The sequence below is a fragment of the Micromonas commoda genome, chromosome 11 (genome assembly GCF_000090985.2).
Source record: "Micromonas commoda chromosome 11, complete sequence".
Taxonomy (NCBI): Eukaryota; Viridiplantae; Chlorophyta; class Mamiellophyceae; order Mamiellales; family Mamiellaceae; genus Micromonas; species Micromonas commoda.
In genome coordinates, this window is record NC_013048.1 from 93,585 (window position 1) to 120,773 (window position 27,189).

Genomic DNA, 27,189 nt, shown 5'->3' on the forward strand with positions numbered 1-27,189 from the left:
ACATCGGGGACTTTGACGGTAAACGAATCCAGACCACGGTGCCGGGCGGGTCCGTCGAGTACGCGGGGGGGCTCACGCTGATGCTCCCGGAGGGCGCGCGCGGATGGTCCAGCGTGGTGGGATCGCCGTACGACGGTTCCGCGCTGTGGGTGCTGACGGACAACTACGCGCGGCTCCTTCGCGTGTCCCTCGCGCTCGATCCCGACAGCAAGAACCTCGCCGGAATCAACAGCATCGAGGACGCGGCGTGGGGCATACGAGCCCCTGGGATCGACGAGGGCGCGGGCGTCAAGCCGCCGTCGTGGGGATCGGTCGAACCGGGAACGTGGGCCGGGAGCTCGCGGCAGTCGCCGCGGGTGGGCGGCGGGCCGGGAAAGCTGTGGCACGAGGGCGGACGCGTCGACGCGGAGTCTTTAGTCATCGTTCCCAACTTTGGAACCGGGCAGGGTGCTCAGTGGTGGAACCCAACGGACCCGGGCGAGATGGTCGTGGGCGTCGAAGATTCCTTCAACCTGGCGGCGAACAACCTGGTGCGATTCCGATGGGGACGCGGGGGGCAGTACGCCGACGTCCCGGGTTCCGCCGCGGTCCTCCGTGGGTCGTGCGCCCCGAACCACGGCCCGAAGGCGCTCGTGTACCTGCCCCCGCTCTACGGCAGCGGGCTCCCCGGCAGATTGGGAGCTTCGGTTTTAGCTTTTTGTTCGTCGCCGTCGCCGCCGGTGTGTGCGGGGTGCAAGTCCCGCGTCGACGCCCTCCAGGGTTTCCTCTTCGACCTGGAGTCCCAAGCGCCGGCGAGGGACGGACCGATCGCCGCGGTGAAGATGACGCAAATCACCGACGGGTGCGAGCTCACGGACGCCACCGCCACCCCGGATGGGCGATTCGCGATTTTTATGCACCGGTGCGAGTCGGACAGCTCGGTGCAGATTCGCGCGGCGCCCAGGTGGGCGTTCCGCGTGGACGGCAACCGGGTGCCCAGCAGGCTCCTGTTCACCCTCGACGGCCGCAACGGTTTGGCGGGGGCGAAGACCCCGGGGCACATGAATCGCGGCACGTTCGCTAAAGCCGCGGGTATCCACGCATTTGCAGAGACAGACGAGAACGGTTCACCGACGCTGGCGCTCGCGATCGTGTCCGACGACGACCTCAACGCCGACGGCTCGTCGCCGACCACCGTGGCCAAGTTCAGGGTGCGCGGGGACGTGTACGCGGACCCGGGTCAGGCGCCGTGGCCCAAGGACCCCAAGGATGGGACGTCGGGAGAGCACCCCAAGTACGCCATCTACGACCCGCCAAAGGAAGCCGGGCTCGGCGCGGGCGAAAGATCGGCGGGGGTCGGTGCCGCCGCGGAGACGAGCGACGTTAACAAAGAGGGCGAAAAGAAACCGGGGCTCGCGAGGCTCGGCGATGGGCCGGTGGTGGTTCGCGAGGCGTTCCCCCGGCTCATGCTCGACGAGGTTGACAGCTTTTTGCTGGCGGAGGCGGATTACATGGAGGCTCGAAGGGAGGAGGAGGAGGAGGCGTACGGGGACGACCCGTTCACGCGGACGGGTGTCGGGCCGGTGATTCGAATCGTCACCCCCACCGAGGCGGACTACGACGCGAGCATGGGCGTCGCCGAGGGGGACTTGGACCCTTACGCGTTTGAGCGAACGCACGAGCCCCGCGGGTCTCGTCACATGACCGAGCGGCTCTCGTCCGGGAGCGTGAAGCGGGTGTTTCGCGAGATGTTCGGCGTCGACGAGCACGGTGGGATCGGTTGGCTGGCGGGCACGTTCGTTGGCGTCTGCGTCTTTGGCGGCGTGGTGATCGTCGCGGTGGTGGCGGATAAGGTGGGCGGGTACGAGTCGGTGCCCGAGGCGGCGGACGTCTTTGGCGGCGGGGGCGATAGGGAGATGGACGTGCTGTCGTCGTCGGGGTACGGGGGACTTCGAAACGACCGAAAGTACGGGGACGACGCGGTCTGAAATCGACCGAAACGCGGACGCCTCGATCGTTCGTTTAGCGCCACCTTCGAACACTTGTGATGATTCATCGTGACTGAAGTTTGAACTCTCAACGACAAAAACTCTCGTCGGCGTATGATACATGATGGGCGTCGGCGGGCACCAGATCCGCACGAGCGCGCCGGTGAGGTGATCTATTCCGCGTGCGTGAGAAACGACGGTGGGCTCCACGCCCGTCTCGCTCACGCGCGCGACTCCCCATCGTCCGCGAAGGGCGATGAGAGTCCCCGCGCCGTCCCGAAGTTCACCGGCCTGCCCCACTCCGGCCGCGAGAGCCTCGGCCGAGCCTCCGGATGCTTGGGATAGAAGCACAGCTTGAGCACGAGAGAGTACCTGGGCACCCCCGCGCCTTGACTCGGCGTGGACACCCTGTGCAGCGCGTCCTGGTCCATCAGGAGCACCCGCCCCGGCGTGGGTCTCACGAACACCCCGGTCCCGGTGCCCGGATCCAGCACCAGCGTCTCGGCGTTCATGTCCGCGGTCCAACCGGCCGCGTTCAGGTACACCAGCGCGGATACGAAGAGCGGTCGACCCACGGACCTGTTGACGTACGTCCCGTACCGTTCCGCGAAGGGCGACGACGGAGGCAGCGCCGCCTGTAAACAAAACAAAACAGTCGTCAGTCGAACCGCCCACAAAGAGATTAGAGATTTAAAAAAAACTCACCGGGTCGGCGTCGAGGTGCCACTTGAAATCGTCTCCGTACACCGCCGCGTTGGCCACCGCCGTGGCGATTCGCCTCCCGGACGAATCCGGTGACGCGCCGGGCACGCCGTCGGGCTCGAGCGCGTCCGCGGGCATGGTTCGGACGTGGTACTCGGGGTAGAGCGCGGCGATTCGGCTGAGAAACGCGGCGGTGGCGGGGTGCGACACGACGTCTTCCAACGCGGACTCGGTCAAGCCCCACGACCCGGGGGCGGGTCGGAACGTGCCGTAGGAGCCCGTTCGGATCCCGTCGGAGCCGTCTTCGGAGCCGTCTTCGGAGTCCCCTTCGGAATCTTCCTCCGTTGTTCCGTTTATTCCGTCCGTCGTGGACCTGTCCCACTTGGGCGTCGGCGGCGATGCCGCGGTCGCGTGGTCCCACCCCGGCTCCGTCACCGCGTCCAGCAGCGCGCCTCGCAGGCTCTCGCCCACGACCCCGTCGAGCGCCACGATCGCCGTGGCGTCCTCGCGGAAGTAGTCACCCACGCCGAACGGCGGCGGGTCCGGCACGGTGGCCGCGTCGGTGACGACGTTGAGCACCGGGACGGCGCTCGCGGGGGACCACGCTTCCTCACCTTCCCACGCCGTGTTCGTCGCCCACAACGCTTTCGACGACGGCGTTTCCGCGTACGGACTCGTGGGCTCTTGTACGTTCGCGTCGCTTCCCGGGTCCCCCGACAAACGCCAGTGTCGCTCGTGCGCCTCCACGACGTTGGAGGCGACTTTCGCGATTGTCGCGTCTTGGTTATTCGCGGTGAAGGCTCCGAATATCGCGGGCTCGAAACCCGCGGACTGCATCTCCCATCGGAGGTGGGGCATCAGCGCCTTGGCGCCGTCGCCTCTGAGTAAGACGCACCGGGCGGCCGGGGGCAGGATGTTCGAGAGGGGCGGGAGGGAGTCGTCGTCGTCGTCGTCGTCGTCGTCGGGGCTCCAATCGCCGGGATGCACCTCGTAGCCGTCGAACGAAGCGTCCAGGTCTTCGTCGTCCCAGTCGTCCATGCCGTCCGCCGCGTAGGAAGCGTCGTTCTCGCCGCCTTCCTCCTCGTCTTCCTCCTCCTCGTCCTCCTCCTCGTCCTCCTCCTCCTCGTCCTCGTCGAGTAAGGATGCGAAGGTCTTGTTGAGGGACTTTCTGTTCACGAGCGCCACCCCAATCTCCTGCGCAAGATCCAGCTCGGCAGCGATGGAGCCCACGAGCTCGGTCAGGGGCTGGATCTCGTCCGGATGGAACCCCACGAGGAGCAAGGCGGAGACATCCGCGGCGGACGCGACGGTTTCGGTGGTGGTCCTGTCCGCGGCGGCGTTGGGTAATCTCGCCATCCGGGGCGTTGTTGCTTTCCTCGGGGATTGGCGAATCGGGTTGGGACGCGGGTCGGGTCCCCGAGGGGGGCGAGCGAACGCTCGCGGCGAGAAGACGCGATGCGCGAGCGAAGATGTCGCGGCCGCGAACATGGCTGCCCGACGAGCGTACCCACCGGGCGTGGATGCCGTGGATGCCGCTTTTGGCTATGGGGCGGGCGCGCTTTTTCAGCAAAAAAATATCCGAACCTGGATTCTTTCCGTCAGCGTCATCGTCCTGTCAGCGTCAGCGTCGCCCAAATTTTGTGCACGGCGTCCGAGATCTGGGGTGACGGAGACACTCCTGGTGACACAGGCGACCGCGAGAAGCGACCGCGCCCCGGCGAAGGTTTCACGTTCCGTTCGCGTCACCCAGACCGCGCGAACCCACCGCGAGCTTCCACCTCGACCCCACCCCGAGCTTCACCGCGACCCCACCGGCCAATTAATTCCGACCGCCTGGCAAGAAGCGACGAAAAGAGTGGGGACCACCATGTCCCAGCAGTACTCCTACCCCTACCCGCCATCCTCCGGGGAGGGTTACCCGCAGGTGCGTCATCGTGACGGTACAGATTGACGTTTCCGAGGCTCGGAACCCGGGTCGCGCCGGACCGACCCAGCCCCGGGCGCCCCCGGCCCCGCGCGCGAGCAGACAAACGCGAAATTTCACCCGCTCTCCTCCTCGGGGCTGACGACGAGAGCGCTCTCACCCGCGCGCTGACCGACCGACCCGTCCCTTCCGCGCCCGCCCAGGCACCCTCCGGCGTTCAGGATCCGTACGCGACGCAGGGTAACTACGGATACCCCGCGGCGCCCAACCCCGCGGCCCCCAACCCCGACTACGGCGCCCCGCTCATCCCCGGCTTCGGCGCCCCGCCAGCTGTGTCCGCCGAGTACCCCACCCAGGCGCCCGCGTACGGCCGCGCGGACCCCTCATACGGCGGCGCCGCGGTAACTTACGACGCCGTCAACTATCCCAGCATTCCCGACCTCATCGCGCACTCGCAGCGCCACTCATCGGTGAGCGCGCCGCCTTCGTCGGGGTACGGCTACGGGGGCGCCGCAGCTGGCGGGGGCACGGCTGGCGGTTCCTCAAATGCCCGAGTAGGGGGCAAACCGCGCGAGATGGCCGGCGCGCCGCGGGGAAGCAACCGCTACCGCTGCATGCTCTTCCCGACGTGCGACGGCGGGGACATCGAGAGCGTCGTGTGTCAGGTGGGCCTGGACGGTATCGCGCTCTTCGAGGAGGACGGCGATCGCGTCGGCGAACGCGTCGACGGGCACGGGTACGAGTTGGACAAAATCTCCAGTTGGCGCCTCGCGGACCCCACCATCCTCACGGTGAAGGTGGCGGGGCGAGACGGCGTGAGCGCGCTGTCGCTGAGTGCCGACGAGGCGACGTGCGGCGCGATGATGGACACGCTGGTGACGTCCGCGTTTCAGTGGTGCGAGCTGCGCGGGCACGATGCGTCCGGGACGATCGAGGACAAAAACGGCGAGTGGTTCAACAACAAGGTACGCACGCGGCTCGGCCCGGGCGTGGCTTGGCCCCCGGATGTAGCTTGCCACTTTTCCTCCACCACTCGTGAGCTTTCTTCGACCGACGCACTGACCACGAACTGACAATTTCTACTCCAACCCGGGTTATTAGGCTCTCGCATCCGCCGGGGGATCGTCCGCGATGAACGCGTCTTCGTCCGTCCCGAGCGCCGCCGCCGCCGCCGCCGCCGCGACCATCGCGTGGCACGACCGGCCCGAGTACTGCGGCTGGCTCACGAAGAAGGGCGAGCACCTGTCCAACTGGCGCCGGCGATGGTTCGTGCTCAAGGACAAGAAGTTGGGTTGGTTCAAGGACGTGTCGCAGGCAAATAGACCGGGGACGAAGCCCCGAGGGGTCATCGACCTCTCCAAGGTTATCAGCGCGTGCACCGCGACGCTCGGAGACGCGGGCAGGGCGCACGGCGTCGAGCTCATCGGCAGCGTCGAGGCTGAGAAGGCTGGATGCAAGTTTCTGTGCGCCGACAGCGAACGGGAGTGCGACGGATGGGCGGCTAAGCTGGCGGAGGTGTGCAACGACTCGGGCGGCGGCGGCGACTCGGCTCCTTCGGGGGCGTCCCCGCATCCAACGCATTCCGCGCCCACCTCGCGGCTGGCGTCGCAGCTCGACCAGGGGTACCAGAGCTCCGTCGCGAACGCCGCCGCGTCCTCCGCGACGTCCCGCGGCCGCCCGTTTGATCCGGATATCAACGTCAGCGTCACCGACTACGCATCCGGGGCGGGCGGCGGCGCGACAACGACGCCGTCGTTTGCGTCCGATCCGTACCTTCAGCTGGGCGGGGGGAACACGAACGGGGCGTGGGACACGTACTACACGAACGAGGGCGTCGCCTACTACGTCAACTCGCAGACCGGGGTGACGCAGTGGGAGAAACCAAACCCGTGAGGGACGGGTAAGCGTTGGACGAATTTTGACACATTTTTGACACATTCTCCTCCCGTCGTCGTCGTCAGTAGTTCGGTCCCCACCTGAAGTCCGGGTCCAGGACCACCGCGCAGCACGTCAGCGCCCCGTCCGCCCTCGCCAGCTCCGGCTGCTCCGCGTCGACGACGACGACGCCGCGTTCCGCGCCCCTCGCTCGTATCGCCTCCGACGCGTTTGGATGCGTGAAGATTACATCACCGGGCAGCGCCAACACATTTGGACAGTGCTTTGGGACAATCACCGCCGGGTCCCGGATCCGGTTCACAGCTGTGTCCTCGCATCCGTCCAGGCACGCCAGCGCCCTTTCCAGCACCGGGCACGCGGGGTCCGACGCCACGAACCCGACGTTGGGTGCCCAGGTGAGCGCGCTCTTGAGGTGGAGCCATCCCGTGCCGGAGAGGTCCACCTCGTGCACCAGGAAGAGCGTCGACTCCTCCATCGGTTCGTACAGGGCTCCGGCGGCGACGGCGCACTTGCGCAGCGCGGTCCTCAACGCGTCGGCGCCGGCGGCGTTGGACCTGTTCCCGACGCCGACGAGGTAGTGGTGCGCGGTGTCGCGCCCGCCCGACACGTAGAGGACGTCGCCTCCCTCGATGCGCTCGCCATCGCGTTCGCTCGCGAGGCCCCGGAGGAACATCGGCCCGACGTCCGGCCAGCTCACGCCCATCGCGGCGCCCACGACCGCGGCGACCTCGCCCCGGCGCGTGACGTGCGGGTTGCACGCGAAGAAACCCCGGGACGGCAGCGCCACGACGCAGTCCTCCACGAACACGCAGTCGGGATGCTTATCGTCCGCGTCGATGGAGACGACGCGCCCCGCGTGGGGTCTCAGCTTGTCCACGAGTTTTTCGTGCTCGGCGGACGCGGCGGAGGCGCTCAGGGGCGCGCCGCCGTCGTCCTCCGTCCGCTGCGCGGCGGCGAAACCGGGGGAGACCCCTCGGGTCAGCAGCACGCACGTCGGCGTTGGAGCCATGCGTGCGCGGGCGCGAGGGAGAGTGAGAGTGTGAGATCTCGGCCGATGTCAGTTATTTTCCAAAACGAGCTTCGGGCAGATCGGGTGGCAGAGGTGAGACACTTTGGCGCGCGCGCGCGTCACGTCGCGACGGTCGGTCCGCCGCGTCTCCGAGGCATGCGGGCGTACGGTGATCCGGAGTCGCCGAGGCGCGGGGCGTCGCCGACCGACGGGGACTACCTCACCGGAGTCGCGTCCGCGCCCGCGTCATCGTCGTCCGTGCCGCGAGCGGCGCCCGTGGACGAGCTGTCGGGTGGCTGGAACGTCACCAAGACGGCCATGCTCGCGACGCACCTGGCGCTCTCGATCGCTCACGTCTTCGCGGTGTTCGCGTCGCGGAGCGAAGGCGGCGCCGGCGGCGGCGAGTCCGACGCCGGCGCGGACGCGAAGGATCCGGCGTCGTCGTCGTCCTACGAGTACAGCCCCGCGGTGGTGGTGCTGCTGGCGGAGATGATAAAGTGGTGCTTCAGCGCGTTCATGTTCGCGCGCGAGTGCCGCGCCGACGCGGGCGACTTCTGGCTCACCCGCGTCAAGGACGAGGTCGTCGAGGCGACGCGGGACTACCGCGCCCTGCGCTTCGCCGTCCCCGCGGCGGTGTACCTCGCCGAGAATCACATCCGGTTCCTGGTGCTCAAGCAACTGGCGACGCCCATCACGTGGGTGGTCTTCGCGCACGTCGAGATTCCCGTCGTGGCGATCATGTCCTGGTGGCTCCTGAGGCGCCCCATCGCACGGACGCAGTGGCTCGCCATATTCTTCCTGTTGGACGGCGTGATGAGCAGCGAGATTGCGCTGTGCCACTCCAAAAACGGCGGCGACGTCGAGTCGTGCGAGGGGGCGGATGCCTATCCAATCGGAGCGCTGGCGATGGTGTTGTTGTGCTCCGTCCTGGCGGCGTTCGCGGGGATCGCGACGGAGCACACGTACAAGGGGGAGTATCACGTGAGCATACACCTGCAAAACGCGCAGCTGTACGCGTTCGGCGTCTTGGGTAACTTCCTCTTGGCGACGGCGAGGGATTGGGACAGGGTTCGCGGCGGCGACGCTTTAAAGGGCTTCGGGTTCGGCGCGTGGGCCGTGGTGATCACGCTCGCGGCGTTCGGTTTGGTCACGAGCGTGGTGGTCAAGCACCTGAGCAACATCGCCAAGGTGTTCAACAGCGCGTTCGGCATCGTCGTCACCGCCGCGTTGTCGTGGATGTTTCTCGGGGTGAAACTCTCGATGCCGTTTGCGCTGAGCGCGGGCGTCGTCGTGGGAAGTCTGTACCTCTTCTACGGCGGGGACCTCGGCACGGACGGGCGAGGGGCGCGGGGCGGGAGCGTGTTGGGGCCCGGGAGCGGCGGCGCGGGGGTGCTCCAGCGGCTGCGCGCGGGCGTCGGGGGGATGGCGGGGGGTAGAAACAAGAGGACCAACGGCGACGAGGAGGCCAGGCACCTCATCTGATTGATCGATGACCCCCCCAATCGTCGGGTCGTCGGCGTTGGCGGGCGCGGAGGCGTCGCGTAGTCTCGGTGGTGTTTTACATCTCGTCGTGAGAGGAACTCTTGGTGACGTAAACGTCGTCGTCGTCGTCGTCCGCGCCGTATTCGTACTCCTCCTCGTCGTCCGCGGGGGGCGCCTCGAACGTCATCGGGGGCGCGCGGATCATCTGATCGGGTCGCTTGCCCCCCCGGTCCCTCGCCGCCCGGTCCGCGCCGTGGTGCACGAGCACGTCGATGATCTCCTGGTTGTAGAACTCGTGCGCCCAGAACAGCGGTCCGCGTCCGTCCCCCGCGCGCATCATCGCGTAGCACGGATCGTCGGCCACGGCGTCGCGGACAGCCTGCACGTTGGCGTGCGCGATGTCCTGCCACGCCTGGCTCTTGATGTCGTTGTCGTGGAAGCCCGTCATCGCCTCGTCGCACTCCAGCGCGAGCGCGGATGGAAGCGCGATGGCGGCCAGCGCGAGGAAACAGAGCGCGGCGAGCGACGCATGCGGCGCCGCGAGGGAGGTGACGCGTCGGGGCATGGCACCGGCGGGCGTGTGATCGCCGCTCCGAGATTTGACGGCGATAGGTGCCAAACTCGTCCGGCTGTCGGGCTGTCGGGACTCTCGGTCCACTCTCGGCAGCTCGGGACCGTTGGATCGTTGGAACTTCTCGGTCCGGCGACGGCCACTTCGAGACGCGCGTGCACGAACCCCGAGTCCCATTCGACGCTCGCCATGGTCTCGGATCCCCCTTTACGCGAGATGGGTCTCAAGAAGGTGCGTCGCCGGACACCCCACGCGCGCGGCGCCGCCGTCGAACGCCCGAACCGCCAACGTCGTCGTCTCTCGCGCCCCAAACTCGTTTACCAAAATCGTCTCCACGCGAGCGACTCGCCGACCACGACTCCCCGCCTCATCGTCCGCAGCTGGAGGCGTATCGCCGCGCGAAGGAGCGCCGCGCGGAGGAAGCGATCCGCCGCGCGAGGGAACGCCGCGCCGGCGCCCCCGTGCCGTTCGAAGAGCCCGCGGCGAATGACAGGGCACCGCGGAGGGTGCCGACTGCGGATTCCGGTGCGTCGTCCGGGTGGCGCCGAGCCTCCCCATCCTCGCGACGGGGACGAGACCGCGCGTGCGAACGGACCGTCGCCGACATCTCCTCGCTCCGCGCGTTCACCGGCCTCCTCGATGCCGCCGCGGACGACGACGACGAAGACGTTCGGGTCGACGCGTCGCGCGGGCTCCCCGAGCGGGAGCCGCGAAGGGCGCAACGGGTCAGGGGGACTGACGCAGAGTCTACCGAGAACGACCGTCTGAGCAGCGAGAACGCGAGGTTGCGAGAGGAGGTCGCCAGGTTAGAGGGTATGGTGGACGCGCTGATGATGCTGGTGGACAGACACGGGATCGACGCGAGCGGGACGGGACAGACGAAGGAGGACGCGGGCGCGGAGAGTGGTGGAAACTCGGAGAGCGGCGACTCGGAGAGCGGCGACGACGAAGAAGACGACGAGGCGCCGCCGATCGGAGACTGCGACAGCATGCTGGAGCACTGGCTGCGCAATCACTGCGTCCCCGCGGCTGCGGAACGTCTGTCCGGTGAGCGCGAGGGGACGCCGGTGAGCGCGGCGACGAGGACGGGTGGGGGCGAGGAGAACGGAGATGAGCACACGGAGCGGGCACTGGCGGACTCGCCGTTCGAGTACCACGCGCGGGACGAGAGGGACGACGAGCGGGAAGGCGAGGCGCGGAAGATGCCGGAGGAGTTCGCGAAGGGGAAGGTCACCGCGAAGAAGGAGGAGGTGCTCACCCCGGAGGCGCCCACGCTGGTGAAAACGTTTTCGTGACGACGTTGTTATGAATCAACGCAAGAGAGCCCAAGCTTCGGTTCTGACGACGCCGCCCACGCTGGCGCTCAGTCGTCATGCGCGCGTGCCTCGCGCGGCCGACCGTCGCCGCAGCCGCGGGTCCATCGCGACCGCATCGTTCCGATTATTCGCGGCGGCGCCTTCGCTCGATCGCGCGCGTCCCTTCTCGCGCTAGCACACCCGCGCGCGATGCGACCACCGCCGCCGACGACGCCCCCGGCCCCGCGTCGTCACCGCGCGCACCGGTGGTGATACACGAGGACGACGACGTTCTGGTCATCGATAAACCCGCGGGCATGAGCTTCCACAATGACGACCTCGTGACGAACCTCCCCGGGGTCCTGTCCACCGTCAGGGCGCTGCAGGCCAAGGGCGAGCTGCGCGGCAGCGACTACGCCGGCGAGCTGCACTCGGTACATCGACTCGACAAGATCACCTCGGGGATACTGCTGCTGGCGAAGAACGAGCGCGTCGCGTCCTGGCTCGCGCGCCAGTTCGCTCGAAGGCGCGTGCACAAGTACTACGTCGCGCTGAGCGCCAGGAAACCGTCCAAGAAGATGGGAACGGTGCGAGGCGACATGGCTCAGGCTCGACGGGGAACGTATAAGCTGACGCGGTGTTCATCTAACTCGACGCCCGCCGCGGTGACCAAGTTTGTATCGCGCGGCGTTCGCGGCGCGTCACCGGGCGGCGACCGACCGCTGCGCGTGCTGCTGATGCGACCGCTGACGGGTAAGACGCATCAGCTGAGGGTGTGCGCCAAGTCCCTCGGCGCCCCCGTGCTCGGAGACGCCGCCTACGGTGGCGCTGATACTAACAAAAATGCTAACAAAAACGACGGGGCCGGCGGCGAGGACCGGGGGTACCTGCACGCCGCCGCGCTTCGCGTCGCCATGCCGGGCGGGAACGTGATGGAGGTGGTGTGTAAACCGACCGAGGGACGCGAGTGGACGCACGCGAGTGCGGGGTTTCACGACGCGTGGACATCGTTCGGCTTTGACGAATTGATCGGCGCCGACGAGTGGTTCGGGGGAAGCGTCGGCAGCGGGCTCCTCGCGTCGAGACGGGCCGAGCTGTTCGAAGACGAGGATTAAGATTAAGATTAGCACTAAGTCTTAGCGCCGCGCGTGACGCTTATCATATAGGTACCAGTAGTTTGGATGTCGCGAGCGTTTATATCCGTCGCTTCGGCAGTCGTCGCCAAGTCACTTTGCCAAAACTCTCCAGAGCCAAAACACTTTTCCACGCGCGATGGGGGGCGAGGAGACCGCGACGCGGACGATCGAGGATGTGCAGAGCGAGGACGCCGCGTTCCGCGCCGCTGAGGCCACCGCGCCGCCGATGGACCCCGCCGAGGAGGGCGCCGCGCTGAAGGGGATGCTGTCGGACGCGGGGACGTGCGATCGGTGCGGACGCGTCGCGGCGGCGAGGTGGGGCGCCTGCGCGTCCGTCGCCGATGCGGCTCGCGCGATGGGCGACGAGGAGCTCGGGGTTAAGATAGGACGGGTGGTGGAGGATCTCGACGCCGCGCACCTGCGACCGACGAGCATACGGAAGAGGCTGGACGACGGCGTGGACGCCGCCTGCCACGGCGTGGTCACCCTCCTCACCAACCTCAAGTAAAAGTTTAGGCCCGTCGGTCGGGTGGCCAGTGGAGAGTTGTTATAAAAAAGTTAACAAGGGCGTCGGCCCGTTGGTCGACTAGCGGTCGCGGACGAGCGCGGCGGCGACGGAGTTTGGATCGGTCGGCGGCAGCGTCACCTTCGGCGGTCTCACCTCGTACAGGTACCCGCCGAGCACCCCGGACGAACCCCGCGCGCGCTCCCTATTCGCCGCCAGGACGGCGTCGTTTTGACACATGCCCTTCATGTCGACCATGAGCTCCTCGGTCCTCCTCGCCGTCGCCTCCATGATGGCCGCCTCGTGTTTTTCCCGTTCCTCCGCCCGCGGGTCCACGAGCCGGTAATCGTCCGTCTTGGGCGTCAGCGCCCCCGCGCCCCGCGAGTGCTTGTACGCGATGACGCCCTCGCTCTCGACGCTGTGGCCCCACGGGTCGTGGTACCTGACGCCCTTCGCGGGCGAACCCTTGGGGTTGAGCGTCACCGGCTCGGTCGTCACGTCGACCGGCGCACCCCACTCGCTCCCCACGATGGACGTTCCCTTCTCTATGGACATGGAGTCGGGATGCGGGGTGATCCCGCCGCGGCCGCGCATGTTCCCGAGGCCGAGCGGCTTTTCGGGCCGATCGGCGATTAGGAAATTCGGGTTGGCCGTAGCCGGTCGGTTGTTATCCGCCCACGCGTACTTGGCGTGCGCCCCTTTCTGTCGCCTGTACGCGTCCGGGGAGTATGTAGTGCTATCGTTCGCCGCACCCGGGTCGTCATCGACGAGCGTCGTGCCCTCGGCGACGAACGAGAAGTGCGTCGCCTCGTGCTGCGTGGGTCCCGCGGGTCTCGCCTTTCCGCTCGGCTTTCCGTGGAGCGACTTGGCCCTGCCGAAGCAGTCGGCTTCCTCCGGGTCGTCCTGGGTGGGGAAGACGGACGCCCTGGTGTCCTTGGTCTTGCCCCCGTACGGCACGCGGCCGACGGTGAGCATGTGCGAGTGCGGCGTCCACGTCTTGTGTCGGCGGGCATCCGGGTCGAACTCCTTGTCATCCTCCGGGATGTTCTCGGGATGGGCGAGCTGGGAGCCGAGCTCGTGCGCGGCTTTGTAGGACCTGCGCGCGTCGGTGACGCCCGCGGCGTTGGCAGACGTCGGGGGCATGGGCGCGATGGACGGGCGCCACTCGTCGGGGGCGCTCTCCATGTGGAAGCTCTGCGGGGTCTTCTTGGTCACGGACGGGCGGACGGCGGGATGGTACGCGTCGTCGCCGTCGAGGAAGGGATGGCGGTCCGCGTCCACCTGCGGGATGGGCAAGCGACGCCCCACGGCCGCCTGCTCCATGTGCGAGATGGGCGAGGGGAGCGCGGAGCGGATAACCTCGGAGCCGCGAGACGCGCGCTCATCTGCGGGGACGGGCGGGGGGGATCAGGCGGGGGCGAATTGTCGGGTGATGGAGGATTCGCGTGAAACAACACTCGCGTGAAATTCGGCCCGGGGGATCGGAGGGGTGTCGACCGACGCACCGGAACCCTGACCCGTGGCCAGGCTATAGATCGAGGAACGGGAGTATTCCTCGGGCGCCATGTCGGTACCTCTGGCGGCTCGCGGGCGCGCCTCGGAGTGAACGGGGGCGCGACTGGATTCGGTTTGACTGACAGGAGAATCTTGGCTCGGAGCTTCCAAACTGGAGCGCGCCGCGAGCGATGCTTTGACGATGGAAAAACAAAAGCGCACCACCCTATCCGGGCGACGCACACACCCAGGGTTGCCCGGGGGCGAGAGAGGATGACCGCAGCGGCGACGCTCCGCGGGTTTCTCCCCGCGTGTACATCACGCCGGGACCGACGACCGGCCCGCGACGCGCGCGTCGCGTCCGGGACCGACGACCGGCGCGTCTCCGCGGGGGGCACCCCCGGCCCCCCATCCGAGGCTCGTCGCTGCCAAGGGACCGGCGCGTGGGGCAGCGGCGTGAGGCGCGTCTCCATCGCGCCGATCCGATGCGTGTCCACGCCCGCCAAGACGAGCGGCTCTCAATCCTCCCAGAAGACCAGGCCCGACCCGTCCCTCGTCGACGTCAGGGAGAGCACCGTCAGCAACGAGCTGCGCGCGGCAGCCGCGGCGAGGGCGCTCTCCTTCTACACGTACCCCGCCGATCGATCCGAGTTCTCCGTCCGAGCCCATCGCAACATGCGCGTCGACGCCGAGTGGGACGCCATCCGCGCCAAGATCGCGGGCACCGACGTCGCCTTCCGCCACTCGCGCGTCACCTGCGTCGTGGCGACGCTGGACCTCGACGAGAACGGGAACGCCCCCGGGGGATGGGCGGGCGCGGGCGTGGACGATACCTTGGACCCCTCGTGTTTCGCCAACGTCGCGCCCGACGGGAGCAACGCGAGACGCGTCGTCCTCGGCACCCTCGACGTCAACCAGGGCGTGAGTTTACCCGCGGAGGAGCTCGCGGGGCAGTTCCCGCGGGCGGAGGACCCGACGCCGGAGGACGTGGATACTCGCGAGGATGGCCGGGGGACAAACGGGCCCAAACCCGGGGAGTGCGATAGAGACGGCACGGACGTGGACGCGGCGGACGGCGAGGGCGGTGCGGCGTGCGGGATCGAGTCCGCGTACGAGGGTTCCGAGCCGTTGATGGCCGCAGCGGAGGGTGCCAACGCGAGGCCGATGCGGTACCGGCGAGCGTACCTGAGCAACGTGTGCGTTTTACCCGTCGCCAGGCGAACGGGTCTCGGGCGTCGACTGATGAACCGCGCGATGAGGGTCGCCAAAGGGTGGGGTGTGGAGAGGCTGTACGTGCACGTGGTGGCCGACAACGTGGGGGCGAGAAAGTTCTACGAGGATCTCGGGTTCGTCGTCGAGGCGGAGGAGAGCGCGACGTTCGCCGCGGGGCTGAACAGGCCGAGGCGGTTGCTCCTGACGCAGCCGGTGCGCGACGTCCCCGAGTCGGAGTGTTGAGTGTTGATCGATGCGTGCGTGCGCGTCGGGTGGTCGATCGATCGAGTCGGTGGCGGGGGTCTGCGAAGTCGGTCCGGCGATTGTTCATCACAGAACGGCGTCGACGCGGAGGATCGAACGACGCGACGCTCGTTTACGTTTATTAACACGGGCGGAGAAGAATAGTCACTGATCGCCAGACGCGTCGAGTCCCTCGTCTCAGCCCCCTTCCGGCGGTCTCACCCCCTTCCTTCCGTCGTCGCGTCCTCCCCTTCGTCTCCCTCGCCGTGTTCCTGGTGCATCCGCAGCGAGTGCACCACCTGCGAGAGTCTCGGTCCCCGGACGCTCACTCGCGGCGCCGCGATTGACGTCCGCGGCGTGGGCGCCGCGGATTGTCCCCGGGACTGGGAGATGCTCAGGCGCCTCAGGTTCTCCTGCGCCAGCGTGGCGACGTTGGTGAAGCCGAAGTCCTTGAGCTCGTCGTCCACGTCGTCCTCGCCGCCGCTGGACGAGGTGCCGCCCAGGCCGGACCCCCGCTCGGACGTTTCGTCGAAGGTCGCGTCGTCGTCGTCGTCGGTGCCGCTCCCGAGAACTTGTCTCTCCTCGTCGTCCCCGTCCTCCTCCTCGTCGGTGTCCGTGTCCGCACCCGCGAGCTGGCTCGCGATGATCGCGCTCTGCTCGAGGACGTCGTCGTCGTCGTCTTCGGTTCCGTACGGTCGGTCGTCGCCCGCGGTGCCCTCGCTGGCGGGGTAGGAGGACGGGGCATCGGCGGCTGGTAAGAGGATGGGGTCCGGGGTGGACGCGCGAGATTCGAGGCTGAGCAAGATGAGCTCCCGATCGTCTTCCGAGCCGCCGCCGACCCCAGGGGCGACCGGCGGCGTGCTCCTCGGCGGCGAGACACCCAGCCCCGACCCCAGCCCCGACTCGCCCGCGAACTTGAACGGCCTGGCCGACGCAAAGGCGGACGACGCCCGAGGCGAACCCCCGCCGGGATGAACCCCTTCGGATGAACCCCTTCGAACATGAACCCCACCAGCCTCCCCTCCCCGTCCGCCGCCGCCGCCGCCGCCGCCGCCGCCCACCGCCGGGTTAACCCCCGTCTGCCTCGCGGGACCCGGCGACGGCGATCGACGCCTGGCCGCGCCGCCGCCCCAAACGCCCGACGAGCCCGGAACGCCGCCGCGGAACTCGTCCCCTCCCTCGCTCCTTCGCCGGGAGATTCGCATGCGACTCGGGGAGCCAAACGGCGTGACTCGGGAGTGCGGGCCCGTCGAACCAACCGTCGTTCCCCATCCCACTCCGGTACCACCACCTCCGGTACCACCACCTCCGGTACCACCACCTCCGGTACCAACTTCTCCGGTACCACCACCACCGCCGCCGCTGACGTTTGGAAGCGGCGGGGACTCGCCGCGGGATATTACTCCGGAAGCGTCCGGTTCGTCCGAATCGTATCCCGCGACTGACGCCGCGCGACTCGTCGTCGGCGAATTAACAGACGAGGGCGCGTAAGTGCTCTGCGCCCTGGACGACGACTGGTTCAGGGCGGACGTCCCGGTCCCCAGGGACGACCGCCTCGGTCGGCGGTTGGCGAGCCTCGCCTGGTGCCGGTGAAACTCGGAAGCCGCGGAGCCGTGGGCGACGGCGGCGGCGAGGACCCGCGGCGGGATCGACCCGGAAACCTCCGGATCGATCCCGTCGTGGCCGACACTAAAAGCGCCCATGTTGAGCGACGCGCGGCGCGATTCGCTCGGGCTGGTGCCGTCCAGGCTGCTTCGCCTGGAGCGCGGTAACGACCCGCGCCTGTCCGTGGAAGCGCCGTCGGTTGACTCCCGGCGGCTCTTGGGCTTACGGACGAAATAGCTCGTGTCGGTGTCGCCGTCGACCGAGGGGATGAACACGGGCAGATCCGCGCCCGGAGGCGGAGCCGCCGCGTTCTCACCAGCCTTGCAGTCCTCGAACATCTTATCCCAGTCGATTCCGGCGAAGAACGGGTGCGCCTTGAGGTCCGCCGCGCCGGGCCGCGACCCGAGACGCTGCGATGCGTCCGGATGCAGCAAACCCTTGATGAGATCCTTCGCGGCGGCGGACAGGCCATCGTCCTCCTCTTCGTCGCTGGTATCCGGCGGATCTCTCTCGTCTCCTCCGCCTTCTCCCGCCGCGCCTTTCTCCGCGGGCCACGCGATGTTCCCCGAGAGGATATTCTCGAAAATCTCAACCGGCGTCGAGGCGTGAAACGGCGGAACGCCGACGAGTAACTCGAAGACGACCACGCCCAACGCCCACCAGTCAACCTCGGGACCGTAAGGTTCGCAGAGTAAAACCTCCGGCGCGAGATAGTCGGGGGTTCCCTTGGCCACGCCCTGGATCGCGGCGGCGCCCTGCGGCTGCATGACGGAGTGCGAAAAGTCAAACGCGGAGGAGTGAGCTCCGCGGGTGCCGCCCTCGGAGCTCACCGCGGTGCCGGCGTCGCTATCCGCGACTGACGTGGCGTAAGTGGACGCGTACCCGCCGACCGTGTACCCGGGACGGGGAGCCTTTACCGGAGACGGATTCCGCGAGGGGTGGTTACCGCCCAGGCCGGAGGGCCTCTGCTGCTGCTGCTGCTGCAGCGCGGCGAGCGCCAGCGTGCGACCGTGCCCGGAGTTTTCCGGCGAGGCGCTGACGGAGTTTGGCTTGCTCGTGCTCGTGTGATGCGCGGCGACGGTCCTGCAGCCCATGCCCAGCACGGACCCGGGCCTCGATCCGCCGCCACCGCTGCCGACGCTCATTCTTCTCGGTATGCTCGGGATACCGCGCTGACTGCCGCCAGCCTCGCTGTTCTCGCCGCTTCCGCCGCCGTGATGGCGCTGGTCGCGCGAGATGCCGATGTTGGAGAGGCCAAAGTCCGTCAGCTTGATGTGCCCGTTCGCCGCGATGAGGAGGTTATCGGGCTTGACGTCTCGGTGGATGATGCCCCTCTCGTGGCAGTAGTCGAGCGCCAGGATGATCTCAGCCGCGTACTGCCTCGCGTGATCCTCGCCCAGCCGCCCGAGGTTCTGAAGCAGCGAGTATAAATCGCCGCCGTTGGCGTACTCGGTCACCATGTACAGGTGCCTGTGGGACGCGAACGAGTAAAACAGCTTGATGATGAACGGGTTATCCGTGTGGATCAGCGCATCCCTCTCCGCCATAGCCTGCGAGGTCATGTTCTTGTAGAGCAAATCGCGTTTGCGCATGATCTTTATCGCGTACATGTCCCCGGTGGTGTGTTTCCTGCACAGGTACACCTTGCCGTACGCGCCGGAGCTGATGAGCTTCAAAACCTCAAAGTCCTCTATGCTGTGCTGGTGGTGCTGCGCCGAGTGCTGCGAGGAGATGGACAGCCTCGGCCTGAGATCGGGCGAACCCGGCCTGGCGGGCGGCGAGAAGTGTTGCGACCTGGGAGAACCCCCGAGCTCGTCCGAGGGCGAGGAGGTCAGGTCGACGGACAGCCCGGAGCTCTGACTGGCGCTCCTGTGAAGCGACCGATCGCTCGAGACCCGCCCCCCGAAGTCATCCCCGGGGCTGCTACTAGGCGCGGACGATGAACGTTGGGACGAGGCGTTGTTCATCGCCATGGACTCCTCCCACCACCTCTGCAGCAGCCACAGCAGATGCGTCACCGCGGTGGCGGTGACGTGATGCCCCGCCGCGACGTTTTCGTCCAACAGCCTCTCGAAATTTTCCGCAGTCTGGCCCACGAACATCGGGGAGATGACGCCCGCAGGGTCGACGCTCGCGCGCCTGGCCAACTCTCGGGTGATGTCCACCGCGGCGACTCGGAACTTCTCGAACGCGTGGTACTCCTTCTCGGTCATCACCGTGGGAGCGCCCTGCCCGGGGTTGAAACCCCGCGGCGTCAGGCACACGCCCCGGGTCATCGCGACGTCCTCGAAGAGCGGCAGCGTCGCCCTGAAACGCTCATCGATTCCCGGATCAATTCGCGCCTCGTGATTTATCGCGAGGTCAACTTCCCTGAGCGCGCCGCAGCACAGCGAGTGCGGCACGAGACCCTCCTCCGGCCAGGGCTTCTCGCATATTCTGCACACGATGTGGCCGGGTTCCGCGGCGGGATTGGCGACATTGGCGCCGGTTGACATCCTCGGCGAACGGATTTTCGGTGACCGATGTTTTTGCCCGGGCGAACCAGAGCCGGAGGGCGACCCGCGCCCGCTGCTGCCGGCCGCCCCGCCGACCGACCCCCACCACCCGCCGCCGCCGCTCGGTGGCGAGCCCCTGTGCGCGTCTCCCGCGGCGCTGCCCGGCCCGCTCGGTCCCCCCTGGGACGATCTTCCGCTCAGCGAGCTGGCTGACACCGCGTTCTTGGTGAGAATCTGCGCGAGCATCGGGTTCGCCTGCGCACGCTTCGACTCACGCTGGGGCGGGAGCAGGGCGTCGCGGTAGGGCCTGGGTCTCTCGGGCGGCGAGCCCATCGACCCGAACGACGACGCCGCGGATGGGACCTCTCGCTGCTGCTGCGCCGCCGCCTGCGTCGCGAACGGCGAGTGCCTCTCCGGCGGGCTCGAGCGCCTCTTTTCGAGCGGCGGCGCTCGAGCCTCCTCCCCCGGATGGGGCGGCGACGCCTTTCTCGGCTTCACCGCCAGCGCGCTCGCGTACGTGAGCCTCGTCTGCTCACCGCCGTCGACGTCCGCGGTCGTCGAGGTGCGCGGCGGTTCACGTCGCGCCGGTTCACGTCGCTCGCGCCGGTTCACGTCGTTGACGGGTCCCTCGGAGATGACCTCAAACTTTGGCGCCTGCAGTCGCATCTGTTCCTGGATGGCGCGCGCCGCCGCCTCCGCCACCAGCGTCGCGGACGCGACCGAGTAACTCCGCCGTAAGCCGCCGCCCGGGGACACCACGCCGCTGACCTCGCCGGGTAAGCCCGGTGCCCCCCCGCCCGCCGCGGCCGTCTCCGCCCGGTCCAAACTCCTCAACGTCTCGAGCCTACCGCTACTCTGCCCGGGTTCGTCCTCCCCCTCCCCGTCGCTCACCTTCCTGGCGCCCTTATCGCTACCCTCCTCCGTGTGAACGCTCTCCGGCCTGGACTGCGACTGCGCCCGATCGTTCTCGTCGCGGCGTCGCGTGTACGAGCGGTGCGATCGCAGCACGATGCCCGGGTGCGGCGAGTGCACGTGCGGCGGGGGCGACTGGATCCTCGCGCCAGCCGGGTGAAACTCGTGTTCCGCCACCGACGTCTGCCACTGGCTCACCGCGACGGCGTACGACCGCAGCGCGCGGACGATGGACGCCACGTCCCTCGTGACGTCCGGCCGTTGCCGCTCCTCGATCTTGGCCCGATCTTGGACCGACCGCCCGTCCAGGGATCGACGCCCCGTCAGTCGGTTCACCAGTTCGGAGGTTTCGTCCTGTTCGCGCCTGGCTCGTCGCGCCGCGTCTCGCACCGCTTCCGGGGCGTCGTCGGTGCTCGCGTCGTCCTCGGCGTCCAATAGAGCGGTGAGATCGGTGGTGGACGCCGCCGCAGGGTTGGTCTCCTCGAACGACGCGACGAGGGGCATGAACCGCGACAGAGAGAAGAGGAGCGTGCCGAGGAAAACCTTCTCGGGCGATCGCTTGGCGGTGACCTCGAGGAGCCTGCGCACCTGCACCACGACGAACTTCACGCACGCCCTGAGCGCCTCCGCGTCCATCTCCATCAGCGCGGACGTCAGCGTGCTGATCTCCGCGGCCACCTCCGCGGACGCCGAGCGAGATTCGGCGTCGATGGGCACCTCCGGCGGGCGAAGCGGCGTCTCCGGCGACCCGAATCCCTCGGCGTGCGTCGCGACGTGCGACCTGCAGCTGTTGCGGAGCTGCCGGAGCGCGGCGCGGACGTGCGGCAGCGCGAGGCGAAGGTGAACCTCCGTCGTGGTATCGAGCGCGTTACCGATGTTACCGAGTCTCGCCTTCGCGGACGTCGCGGGCGGTTCCGCGGGACGCGCGTCGCCGCCGCCGGCTTCCGCGAGGGTCGCCCGGCTGACGCGAGGCTCCGTCTCGGGCGCGCGAGCGGCGCCCGATGCCGCGGTCGTCCGGGTCGGGGCGGGCGTCGCCGGGACGGTCTCCGCGGCAGCCTTCCTGGCGGCCGCCGCGTAGGACGGCGTCGGTGTCGTCCTGCCGGCGTCGGCGAGGTCATCGAAAGAGGCTGAGATCCTCGGGGCGCGCGCGCCCCCGGGCGGGGTCGTGCCGTCCCGATCCGCCATATAGAAGGGTTCCAGCGGGATCGGCGCGCGCTCCACGCTCCCGTCTCTCTGTCCCCTATCCCGCGCGTCTAAGTCATCTCGCCCTATCCGACGAGACTCCCGGCTAAGATGCTACGCGTCCGAAGGCTCTCGAGGCGGCCGCACTCGCCTTGGCGCGCGTCTCGGTCTGCGCGCTCTCGGCACCTTCGGACTCGGAAGGCTCCGTCACGTGATTAAGGCTCCGTCACGTGATAAGGCGACTCCAAGTCAGGACAAGTCAGCGTCCAGAGTCGCGAAAGGTCGCGCGGTGTTCGACAGAAGATGCATCTCCCGTCGCGGGTCGAACGACGCCGGGACGCGCGCCTGGGTCGATCGTTCTCGAATTCATCGTTTGGATCTCACGATTCTCGCCGTCATCGTCCGCCTGCTCCGTTCTCGTCGTCACAGCTTCCTCTCCCACCAGGGCACCACGCGCGCATCCCTTGAAAAAAGGTCCTGCCGCGGTCGGTTCCCCGCGCGTTCGTCCTTCGCAACCGCGACCTCTTTTCCAACCTCCTCCCCGCCCCCGTCGTCCGCGCTCGTCCCTCCGAGCACGCCGCTCGTGAACCGAACCCTCCGCTCGGAAGGAGCCTGCGCCCCCCGGCCGGCCGCGGTTCCCCCCGCGCGTCGAGCGGCAGCCTCGAGGGGACCCATCCTCCGCGCGCCCGAGGCTCCTCGTCGCGGCTTTAGTAAAACCGGCGGCTTTAAAGAGCACTCGGCGTTTCTCCCCCGCTCGGCGGACACGTCGCGCAGCGGCTCGCGAGCCGTCAACCGGGACGCCGCGGTCGCCGGCGGCGGCGGTGCAGGGAGGGAAGGAGGGGGGGGAGGAGGAGCGCGGGGTGCCGACGGGTTCTCCGCGTCGTCGATCCCCGTCCCGTTTCCGCGGGCGACGTCGATGACCGCCGCCTTTGCCTTTGCCTTTGCCTTTGACCGCCGCCTCTCGTCGTCGTCGTCTTCATCTTCGTCGCCTTCGTCGCACGACCGCCGCCGCCTCTCGAGCGCGTCGCCCGCGCGTTCCACGAGGTACCCCGCCAACGACGCGAACGAATCCCTGAACGCCCGCCCGCCGCGCTTCGGAGTGCTCGACCCCGACCCGCACGACGCTTCGGGTTCGACTGCGCCGAAAAAGGTGTGCACCGGTTGCGACGACATCGCGCCTCGCACGACGCCCCCGTTCCTTCCCGCCGCGCGCGCGAGGCACCGCGTCCAACTCTCGTCACACCCACCGCGGGAGAGGAGGCGAGGACGACGCGCCGTACCCGAGTCCAAACCGGAATCCACGTCGTCTGAGTCGTCTGAGTCGTCTGAGTCCTCGTCGTCCTCGTCGTGAGTATCACGATTGTGGTCAGACGCCGAATCGTCGTCTCCCGCGTCGCTCACCTGGCCCCGCTCCGCGAGCTTCGTCTGCATCGCCGCGTACGCGTTCGGATCCAACGTCACGCTCGGGTCGTGGGACGCGATCTTATCCAGGGGCCACGCCAGCACGAGGACGCCGCCGCCGTCGTCGGAGACCATCGTATCCAGCGCCCCGCTCTCCCGCATCGCGCCCCTCAGCTCCCGAGACGGACCGAAGCTTCCGTCGCAGACGGACACGAGGGCGTCCAGGGGACGCGAGCCCAACGTGCGGACGAGGTGCGCGCGGGAGTGGGCGTTTTGCCACGGCGATCCGGTGCGAGGCGCGCCGGGAACGTCGTATACGGCGATCTCGATCCCCGCTTTCGTCGTCATCGGCAGCTCGACGACGACGTCGCCGGCGATGGTACCCCAACGCGACCAATCGCCGTGCGCCACGCGGCACAGGTACGCGCGAACCGCATCGACCACCGCCGGAGTCAGATCCGTGCTCGTCTCGACGTCGCGCGTCTCACCTCCTCCTCGTTCTTCGTTCTTGCGCGGCCTGCCCCGCTTCCTCTTCTTTGCCGGGCGCTCCGTCTGCTTATTAGTCGCGAAAAACTCGCACACTCGGGTTCGACCGAGGAGAGCGACGAAGCGGGTCGGGAGGTACGGCTTTGACCCGTCGCGAAGGGCGGTCGGGACGTCCCTCGGGCGGACGCCGAGCACCGCGGCGACTCGGTGCAGGTCTCGCGTCGTCAGGCTGGCCGTCGGTGCGACGCGGGGGGCGCCGGAGGAGGAGGACTCGGCCGAGGACTCGGACGAGGCGTCGGCGTCTGTCGCTTCGGCGTCTTCGTCGTTGACGCTGAGCGGGGGCCCGCGGGACTGCCCGTGCGCCAGACGCGCGCGTTGGAGCAGCGAGTGGATCTCCGCCTCGGCGGCGTAGGTGACGGAGACGCGCGCGGCGAACGCGGCGTCTCTCGGCGCTGCCACGACGCGGGTTGTGACCCTCGTGGTGAGCCCGACGGGAAGCACCCCCCGCGCGAGACGCGCCGCGGCGGCGCGACCGCGCGGGTCCGCGACCATCGCGTCTCGTTCCTGCGCGGAGATCTGCTCGTGGGACGGCGCGAACCCGGCGACGCGCGCGGCCGGCGAGCCTCGAGCGCGCGGGGGTCCCTCGAGCCTACACGTCTCGAGCACGTCCGTCGTGGTCGTGGCCTCGAGCGCGCGGGGGTCGCGCGCGGAGTCGGGGAGGAGGGACTCGACGAACGCGTTGACCATCGTCGTCTTGCCGCATCCCTGGATACCCGTGACGACGATGCAAGCGGGGGCGGAGGCGGCTGGCATCGCGGCGCGCGTGGAGGGATATGAAGCACGGCCCTCGACGGCACCGCAGAGCACCTTGAAAAAAGGACAGGACCGGAAGCACAGCTGTGGAAAAGCGCAAACCCTCGGGAGCAAAACCTCACTTGCACGGGCTTTAGCACTAGCCGCCCCCGCGATAGCCGTCGTTTACGATCGCCATGGCGTCGACGCGCACCGAGATCGAGGCCTACGCCTTCCGCCAGCTCGTGGCGCACCTCCAGGCTCGGACGGACTCCCAGAACATCGACATGATGAACCTCGCGGGATTCTGCCGCAACTGCCTGAGCAAGTGGTACCTCAAGGGCGCCCGCGTGCAAGGGGACGCGCACATGACCTACGACGAGGCGCTGGAGATTGTGTACGGCGAGCCCTACGGAGATTGGAAGAAGAAACACCAGTCGAAAGCCACCGACGAGCAGATGGCCGCGTTCGAGGGTAACAAGCACCTGCACGCCAAGCACGAGAAGGATCTCCTCGATCCTCCAGCACCCCGGCCCGAGGGCGCCGCCCCGCCGCCTAAACCCAGCCCCACCGTCCTCTCCGACGTGTGCTGCACTCCCGCGGACGAGTGCGCGCCACCGGGCGCGGCGGCATCGGCGGCGGCACCCGGGTCGTTCCAAGGCGGCCCGGTCGCCATCCGACTCGGCATCCTCACCGTCAGCGATCGAGCGTCAAACGGAGAGTACGCCGACGAGAGCGGCCCGGCGGTCTTCGAAGCCGTCGCCCGCATGGCGGCGGAAAACCCGCGCGGGTTAAAGTTAGATTTGGCCGCCACGTCGCGTCGCGTCGTTCCCGACGATAAGGCGCGCATCGCGTCCGCCATCGCGGAGATGACGGCGACGGGGTGCAACCTGGTGTTGACCACGGGGGGCACGGGTTGCGCGCCGCGCGACGTCACCCCAGAGGCGACGGCGTCGGTGCTTCACAAGCTCGCGCCGGGGATCGTTCACGCGATGACGTCCCAGGCGCTGGCGCACGAGCCGCACGCGGCGCTGAGTCGGGGAATCGCGGGGATAAGAGACCGGTGCATGGTGATCAACCTGCCGGGCCGGCCGAGAGCCGCGGCGGACAACGCGAGCGCGCTGGCGCCGGTGCTCGTCCACGCCCTGCGCCAGGTCAGCGGCGACTGACGAGAAGAGTTCCGGTGCCGAGTGTTGACTTTTGATTTGAGGGTTTCGTTAATCTTAGCGGCTAATATACATGAGCGTCGCCTTGCGCTCGCGGCGGTTCGACGATGCTCTCGCAATCGCGCGTCGTCAGCGGGTGTACGGCCTGTTGATCGGCTCGCCCGTGTCCGGGTCCACCGGCGGTTTGCTGCGCCCGAAACTCCCCAACTTTTGCAGCGTCGCCCACAGCTTCCAACTCGTTCCCGGCGACAGCGTCGGACCGTCGGGCCCGTCCCCGGCGCCGCCCGACATCATCTCGCCCAAAGTCTGACCGCGCGGGTCCCGGGCCTCGTGCCTGTTCGTATCGTACCTCAGCCTCTCCCCGGGTCTGTTCTTATCGTACCCGGCGTCGTCCATGGAGACGTCCGAGTCGTCGTTCGGCTCGTCGTCCCTCGCGTGGGAACTTTCCTCCTCGCGAACGATACCCTCCGCCGCGAGCTTAGCCCTGAGCACCGCGTCCGTCATCCCCTTTCTGTACTGGCCGCGCACCATCCAACGCACCGAGTTGGCGAGCGTTTTGAAGTGCACCTTGCGACGGAGCCAGAAGTGGTCCACGATCCACGCCATCGTCGACGTCCTGTGCTGCTCCGCGGCGGACTCGATCATGACGTTCAGGTTACGGCACTGCGCCTCCAGGTCAGCCTTCTCGCGCCGCAGCTGCGTCACCTGCGACTTGAGCCTGTCCAGCTCCTGCTGACGTTCCTTCGCCTTGGCCCTAAACCGCGCCGACGCCATGCGATTCTGTATGCGCCTGCGATACTTGGGATCCTTCGGGTCCAAGTCGGAGACGTCCACCTGGTCCAAACCGCTGCTGCCAATCTCGAAGCTCTCGCCGCTGTGCCGCCGGCCGTGGCCCTTCTTCCCCTTACCCCCCTTCGTCCCGCTGCCGCCGCCGTGGTCGTCACCGTGGTCGCTCCCGTAGAAGTCCAGGTCCTCCGAAGACGTGTTCAGACCACCCGCGTGGTCCGCGTCACCCGTGGTGTTCGCCCTGTCCACGTCCATGATGTACCCCGAATTATATATTCCCGAATTTGGTCCACCGAAGTTGCCCGACTGCCCGAGGCCGGCGCCGGCGCCGCCGCCCGGGACGTCGAAGTCGAGCACGCCGTCGAGGTTGGCGAGGTCGTTCTCGTCGAAGAAGGCTCCGGCGTCGGCCGGGACGGAGGGCATGCGCCCGAGCTGCCCGGGCGCGGGGGCGACGGACCGCGAGATGAGGTTGTGGCCGGGCACAGCTGTGCCGCCGCGAGGGGAGGAGAGGAGCGGGCCGAGGTCTTTCAGGACCGGGTCGATGTCCGACGGGTCCATGACTGCGTCGCGGTCGGGGGAGGGGAAGGGACGGCGCGGTCAGTTCCGCGCGCGCGTTCGACCCGCGAGTGAGGAATGTTCGACGTCGGGCACGAATCGGGGCTCGAAGGGGCGGGAACGGGGGGCAGTCGGGGGCGGGTGAAGTCGGGACGCGCGCCGGGCCGGGCGCCGAGGCGGTCATTCACGCCGTCGTCATACTCACACTCATCCTGCGAGCGTTCGAGGAGAACACGGGGGCGCGGGATGGTCAGCTGAGGTGGGCACGGAAGGCGCGCGCGGGGCGCTTGTTGCGCGGGGTCAACTAGTAGGAGAGCCCGCGGCCCTCGGCGCGGGATGCGGGCGGGACGCCCGGGTCCTCTTCGCCGCGGGC

The 27,189-nt window shown here is 68.3% G+C and overlaps 15 protein-coding genes across 15 annotated transcripts; 8 read left to right on the forward strand and 7 right to left on the reverse strand.

Annotated features, from left to right (window-relative positions):
• The first annotated feature begins 665 nt into the window (after nucleotides 1–665).
• Nucleotides 666–3,376, forward strand: MICPUN_109103 (predicted protein). Its single transcript, XM_002504752.1, has 2 exons — nucleotides 666–2,604; nucleotides 2,675–3,376. Exon 1 carries the CDS (start codon nucleotides 822–824, stop codon nucleotides 1,965–1,967), a length of 1,146 nt encoding a protein of 381 aa, XP_002504798.1. The 5' UTR covers nucleotides 666–821; the 3' UTR covers nucleotides 1,968–2,604; nucleotides 2,675–3,376.
• A 779-nt stretch (nucleotides 3,377–4,155) lies between these two features.
• Nucleotides 4,156–6,486, forward strand: MICPUN_62269 (predicted protein; the record flags this gene model as incomplete). The annotated part of the gene is made up of 3 exons (XM_002504753.1): nucleotides 4,156–4,593; nucleotides 4,797–5,558; nucleotides 5,695–6,486. The coding sequence occupies 3 exons, from the start codon at nucleotides 4,156–4,158 to the stop codon at nucleotides 6,484–6,486; spliced, it is 1,992 nt and encodes a 663-aa protein (XP_002504799.1).
• Nucleotides 6,487–6,502: 16 nt separating this feature from the next.
• MICPUN_109104 (predicted protein) lies at nucleotides 6,503–7,507 on the reverse strand. The gene has a single exon (XM_002505058.1). It carries the CDS (start codon nucleotides 7,496–7,498, stop codon nucleotides 6,551–6,553), a length of 948 nt encoding a protein of 315 aa, XP_002505104.1. The 5' UTR covers nucleotides 7,499–7,507; the 3' UTR covers nucleotides 6,503–6,550.
• Nucleotides 7,508–7,654: 147 nt separating this feature from the next.
• On the forward strand, nucleotides 7,655–8,980 carry MICPUN_62271 (Drug/Metabolite transporter superfamily; the record flags this gene model as incomplete). The annotated part of the gene is made up of 1 exon (XM_002504754.1): nucleotides 7,655–8,980. The coding sequence occupies one exon, from the start codon at nucleotides 7,655–7,657 to the stop codon at nucleotides 8,978–8,980; it is 1,326 nt and encodes a 441-aa protein (XP_002504800.1).
• A 76-nt stretch (nucleotides 8,981–9,056) lies between these two features.
• MICPUN_62272 (predicted protein) lies at nucleotides 9,057–9,545 on the reverse strand (the record flags this gene model as incomplete). Its single annotated transcript, XM_002505059.1, has 1 exon — nucleotides 9,057–9,545. The coding sequence occupies one exon, from the start codon at nucleotides 9,543–9,545 to the stop codon at nucleotides 9,057–9,059; it is 489 nt and encodes a 162-aa protein (XP_002505105.1).
• A 195-nt stretch (nucleotides 9,546–9,740) lies between these two features.
• On the forward strand, nucleotides 9,741–10,846 carry MICPUN_62273 (predicted protein; the record flags this gene model as incomplete). The annotated part of the gene is made up of 2 exons (XM_002504755.1): nucleotides 9,741–9,782; nucleotides 9,932–10,846. 2 exons carry the CDS (start codon nucleotides 9,741–9,743, stop codon nucleotides 10,844–10,846), a joined length of 957 nt encoding a protein of 318 aa, XP_002504801.1.
• A 77-nt stretch (nucleotides 10,847–10,923) lies between these two features.
• MICPUN_62274 (predicted protein) lies at nucleotides 10,924–11,961 on the forward strand (the record flags this gene model as incomplete). The annotated part of the gene is made up of 1 exon (XM_002504756.1): nucleotides 10,924–11,961. One exon carries the CDS (start codon nucleotides 10,924–10,926, stop codon nucleotides 11,959–11,961), a length of 1,038 nt encoding a protein of 345 aa, XP_002504802.1.
• A 157-nt stretch (nucleotides 11,962–12,118) lies between these two features.
• Nucleotides 12,119–12,490, forward strand: MICPUN_62275 (predicted protein; the record flags this gene model as incomplete). The annotated part of the gene is made up of 1 exon (XM_002504757.1): nucleotides 12,119–12,490. One exon carries the CDS (start codon nucleotides 12,119–12,121, stop codon nucleotides 12,488–12,490), a length of 372 nt encoding a protein of 123 aa, XP_002504803.1.
• Nucleotides 12,491–12,568: 78 nt separating this feature from the next.
• Nucleotides 12,569–14,053, reverse strand: MICPUN_62276 (predicted protein; the record flags this gene model as incomplete). The annotated part of the gene is made up of 2 exons (XM_002505060.1): nucleotides 12,569–13,872; nucleotides 13,993–14,053. 2 exons carry the CDS (start codon nucleotides 14,051–14,053, stop codon nucleotides 12,569–12,571), a joined length of 1,365 nt encoding a protein of 454 aa, XP_002505106.1.
• Nucleotides 14,054–15,145: 1,092 nt separating this feature from the next.
• MICPUN_86154 (predicted protein) lies at nucleotides 15,146–15,436 on the forward strand (the record flags this gene model as incomplete). Its single annotated transcript, XM_002504758.1, has 1 exon — nucleotides 15,146–15,436. One exon carries the CDS (start codon nucleotides 15,146–15,148, stop codon nucleotides 15,434–15,436), a length of 291 nt encoding a protein of 96 aa, XP_002504804.1.
• Nucleotides 15,437–15,555: 119 nt separating this feature from the next.
• On the reverse strand, nucleotides 15,556–16,707 carry MICPUN_109105 (predicted protein). The gene has a single exon (XM_002505061.1). The coding sequence runs from the start codon at nucleotides 16,639–16,641 to the stop codon at nucleotides 15,655–15,657; it is 987 nt and encodes a 328-aa protein (XP_002505107.1). The 5' UTR covers nucleotides 16,642–16,707; the 3' UTR covers nucleotides 15,556–15,654.
• A 666-nt stretch (nucleotides 16,708–17,373) lies between these two features.
• On the reverse strand, nucleotides 17,374–18,729 carry MICPUN_69531 (predicted protein; the record flags this gene model as incomplete). The annotated part of the gene is made up of 3 exons (XM_002505062.1): nucleotides 17,374–17,530; nucleotides 17,597–17,770; nucleotides 18,221–18,729. Coding segments are annotated over 3 exons (840 nt in total), but the record flags the coding sequence as incomplete, so codon positions are not given.
• Nucleotides 18,730–22,053: 3,324 nt separating this feature from the next.
• On the reverse strand, nucleotides 22,054–24,330 carry MICPUN_62279 (predicted protein; the record flags this gene model as incomplete). Its single annotated transcript, XM_002505063.1, has 1 exon — nucleotides 22,054–24,330. One exon carries the CDS (start codon nucleotides 24,328–24,330, stop codon nucleotides 22,054–22,056), a length of 2,277 nt encoding a protein of 758 aa, XP_002505109.1.
• A 176-nt stretch (nucleotides 24,331–24,506) lies between these two features.
• Nucleotides 24,507–25,478, forward strand: CNX1G (DUF1244/molybdenum cofactor synthesis fusion protein; the record flags this gene model as incomplete). The annotated part of the gene is made up of 1 exon (XM_002504759.1): nucleotides 24,507–25,478. One exon carries the CDS (start codon nucleotides 24,507–24,509, stop codon nucleotides 25,476–25,478), a length of 972 nt encoding a protein of 323 aa, XP_002504805.1.
• A 26-nt stretch (nucleotides 25,479–25,504) lies between these two features.
• Nucleotides 25,505–26,919, reverse strand: MICPUN_109106 (predicted protein). The gene has a single exon (XM_002505064.1). It carries the CDS (start codon nucleotides 26,817–26,819, stop codon nucleotides 25,605–25,607), a length of 1,215 nt encoding a protein of 404 aa, XP_002505110.1. The 5' UTR covers nucleotides 26,820–26,919; the 3' UTR covers nucleotides 25,505–25,604.
• Nucleotides 26,920–27,189: the final 270 nt, after the last annotated feature.

What these genes read in the sequence shown, in the direction of transcription:
- MICPUN_109104 (XM_002505058.1), bottom strand. Translation starts at nt 7,498, where the DNA reads ATGGCTCCAACGCCGACGTGCGTGCTGCTGACCCGAGGGGTCTCCCCC.
- MICPUN_109106 (XM_002505064.1), bottom strand. Translation starts at nt 26,819, where the DNA reads ATGGACCCGTCGGACATCGACCCGGTCCTGAAAGACCTCGGCCCGCTC.
- MICPUN_109103 (XM_002504752.1), top strand. Translation starts at nt 822, where the DNA reads ATGACGCAAATCACCGACGGGTGCGAGCTCACGGACGCCACCGCCACC.
- MICPUN_109105 (XM_002505061.1), bottom strand. Translation starts at nt 16,641, where the DNA reads ATGCGAATCTCCCGGCGAAGGAGCGAGGGAGGGGACGAGTTCCGCGGC.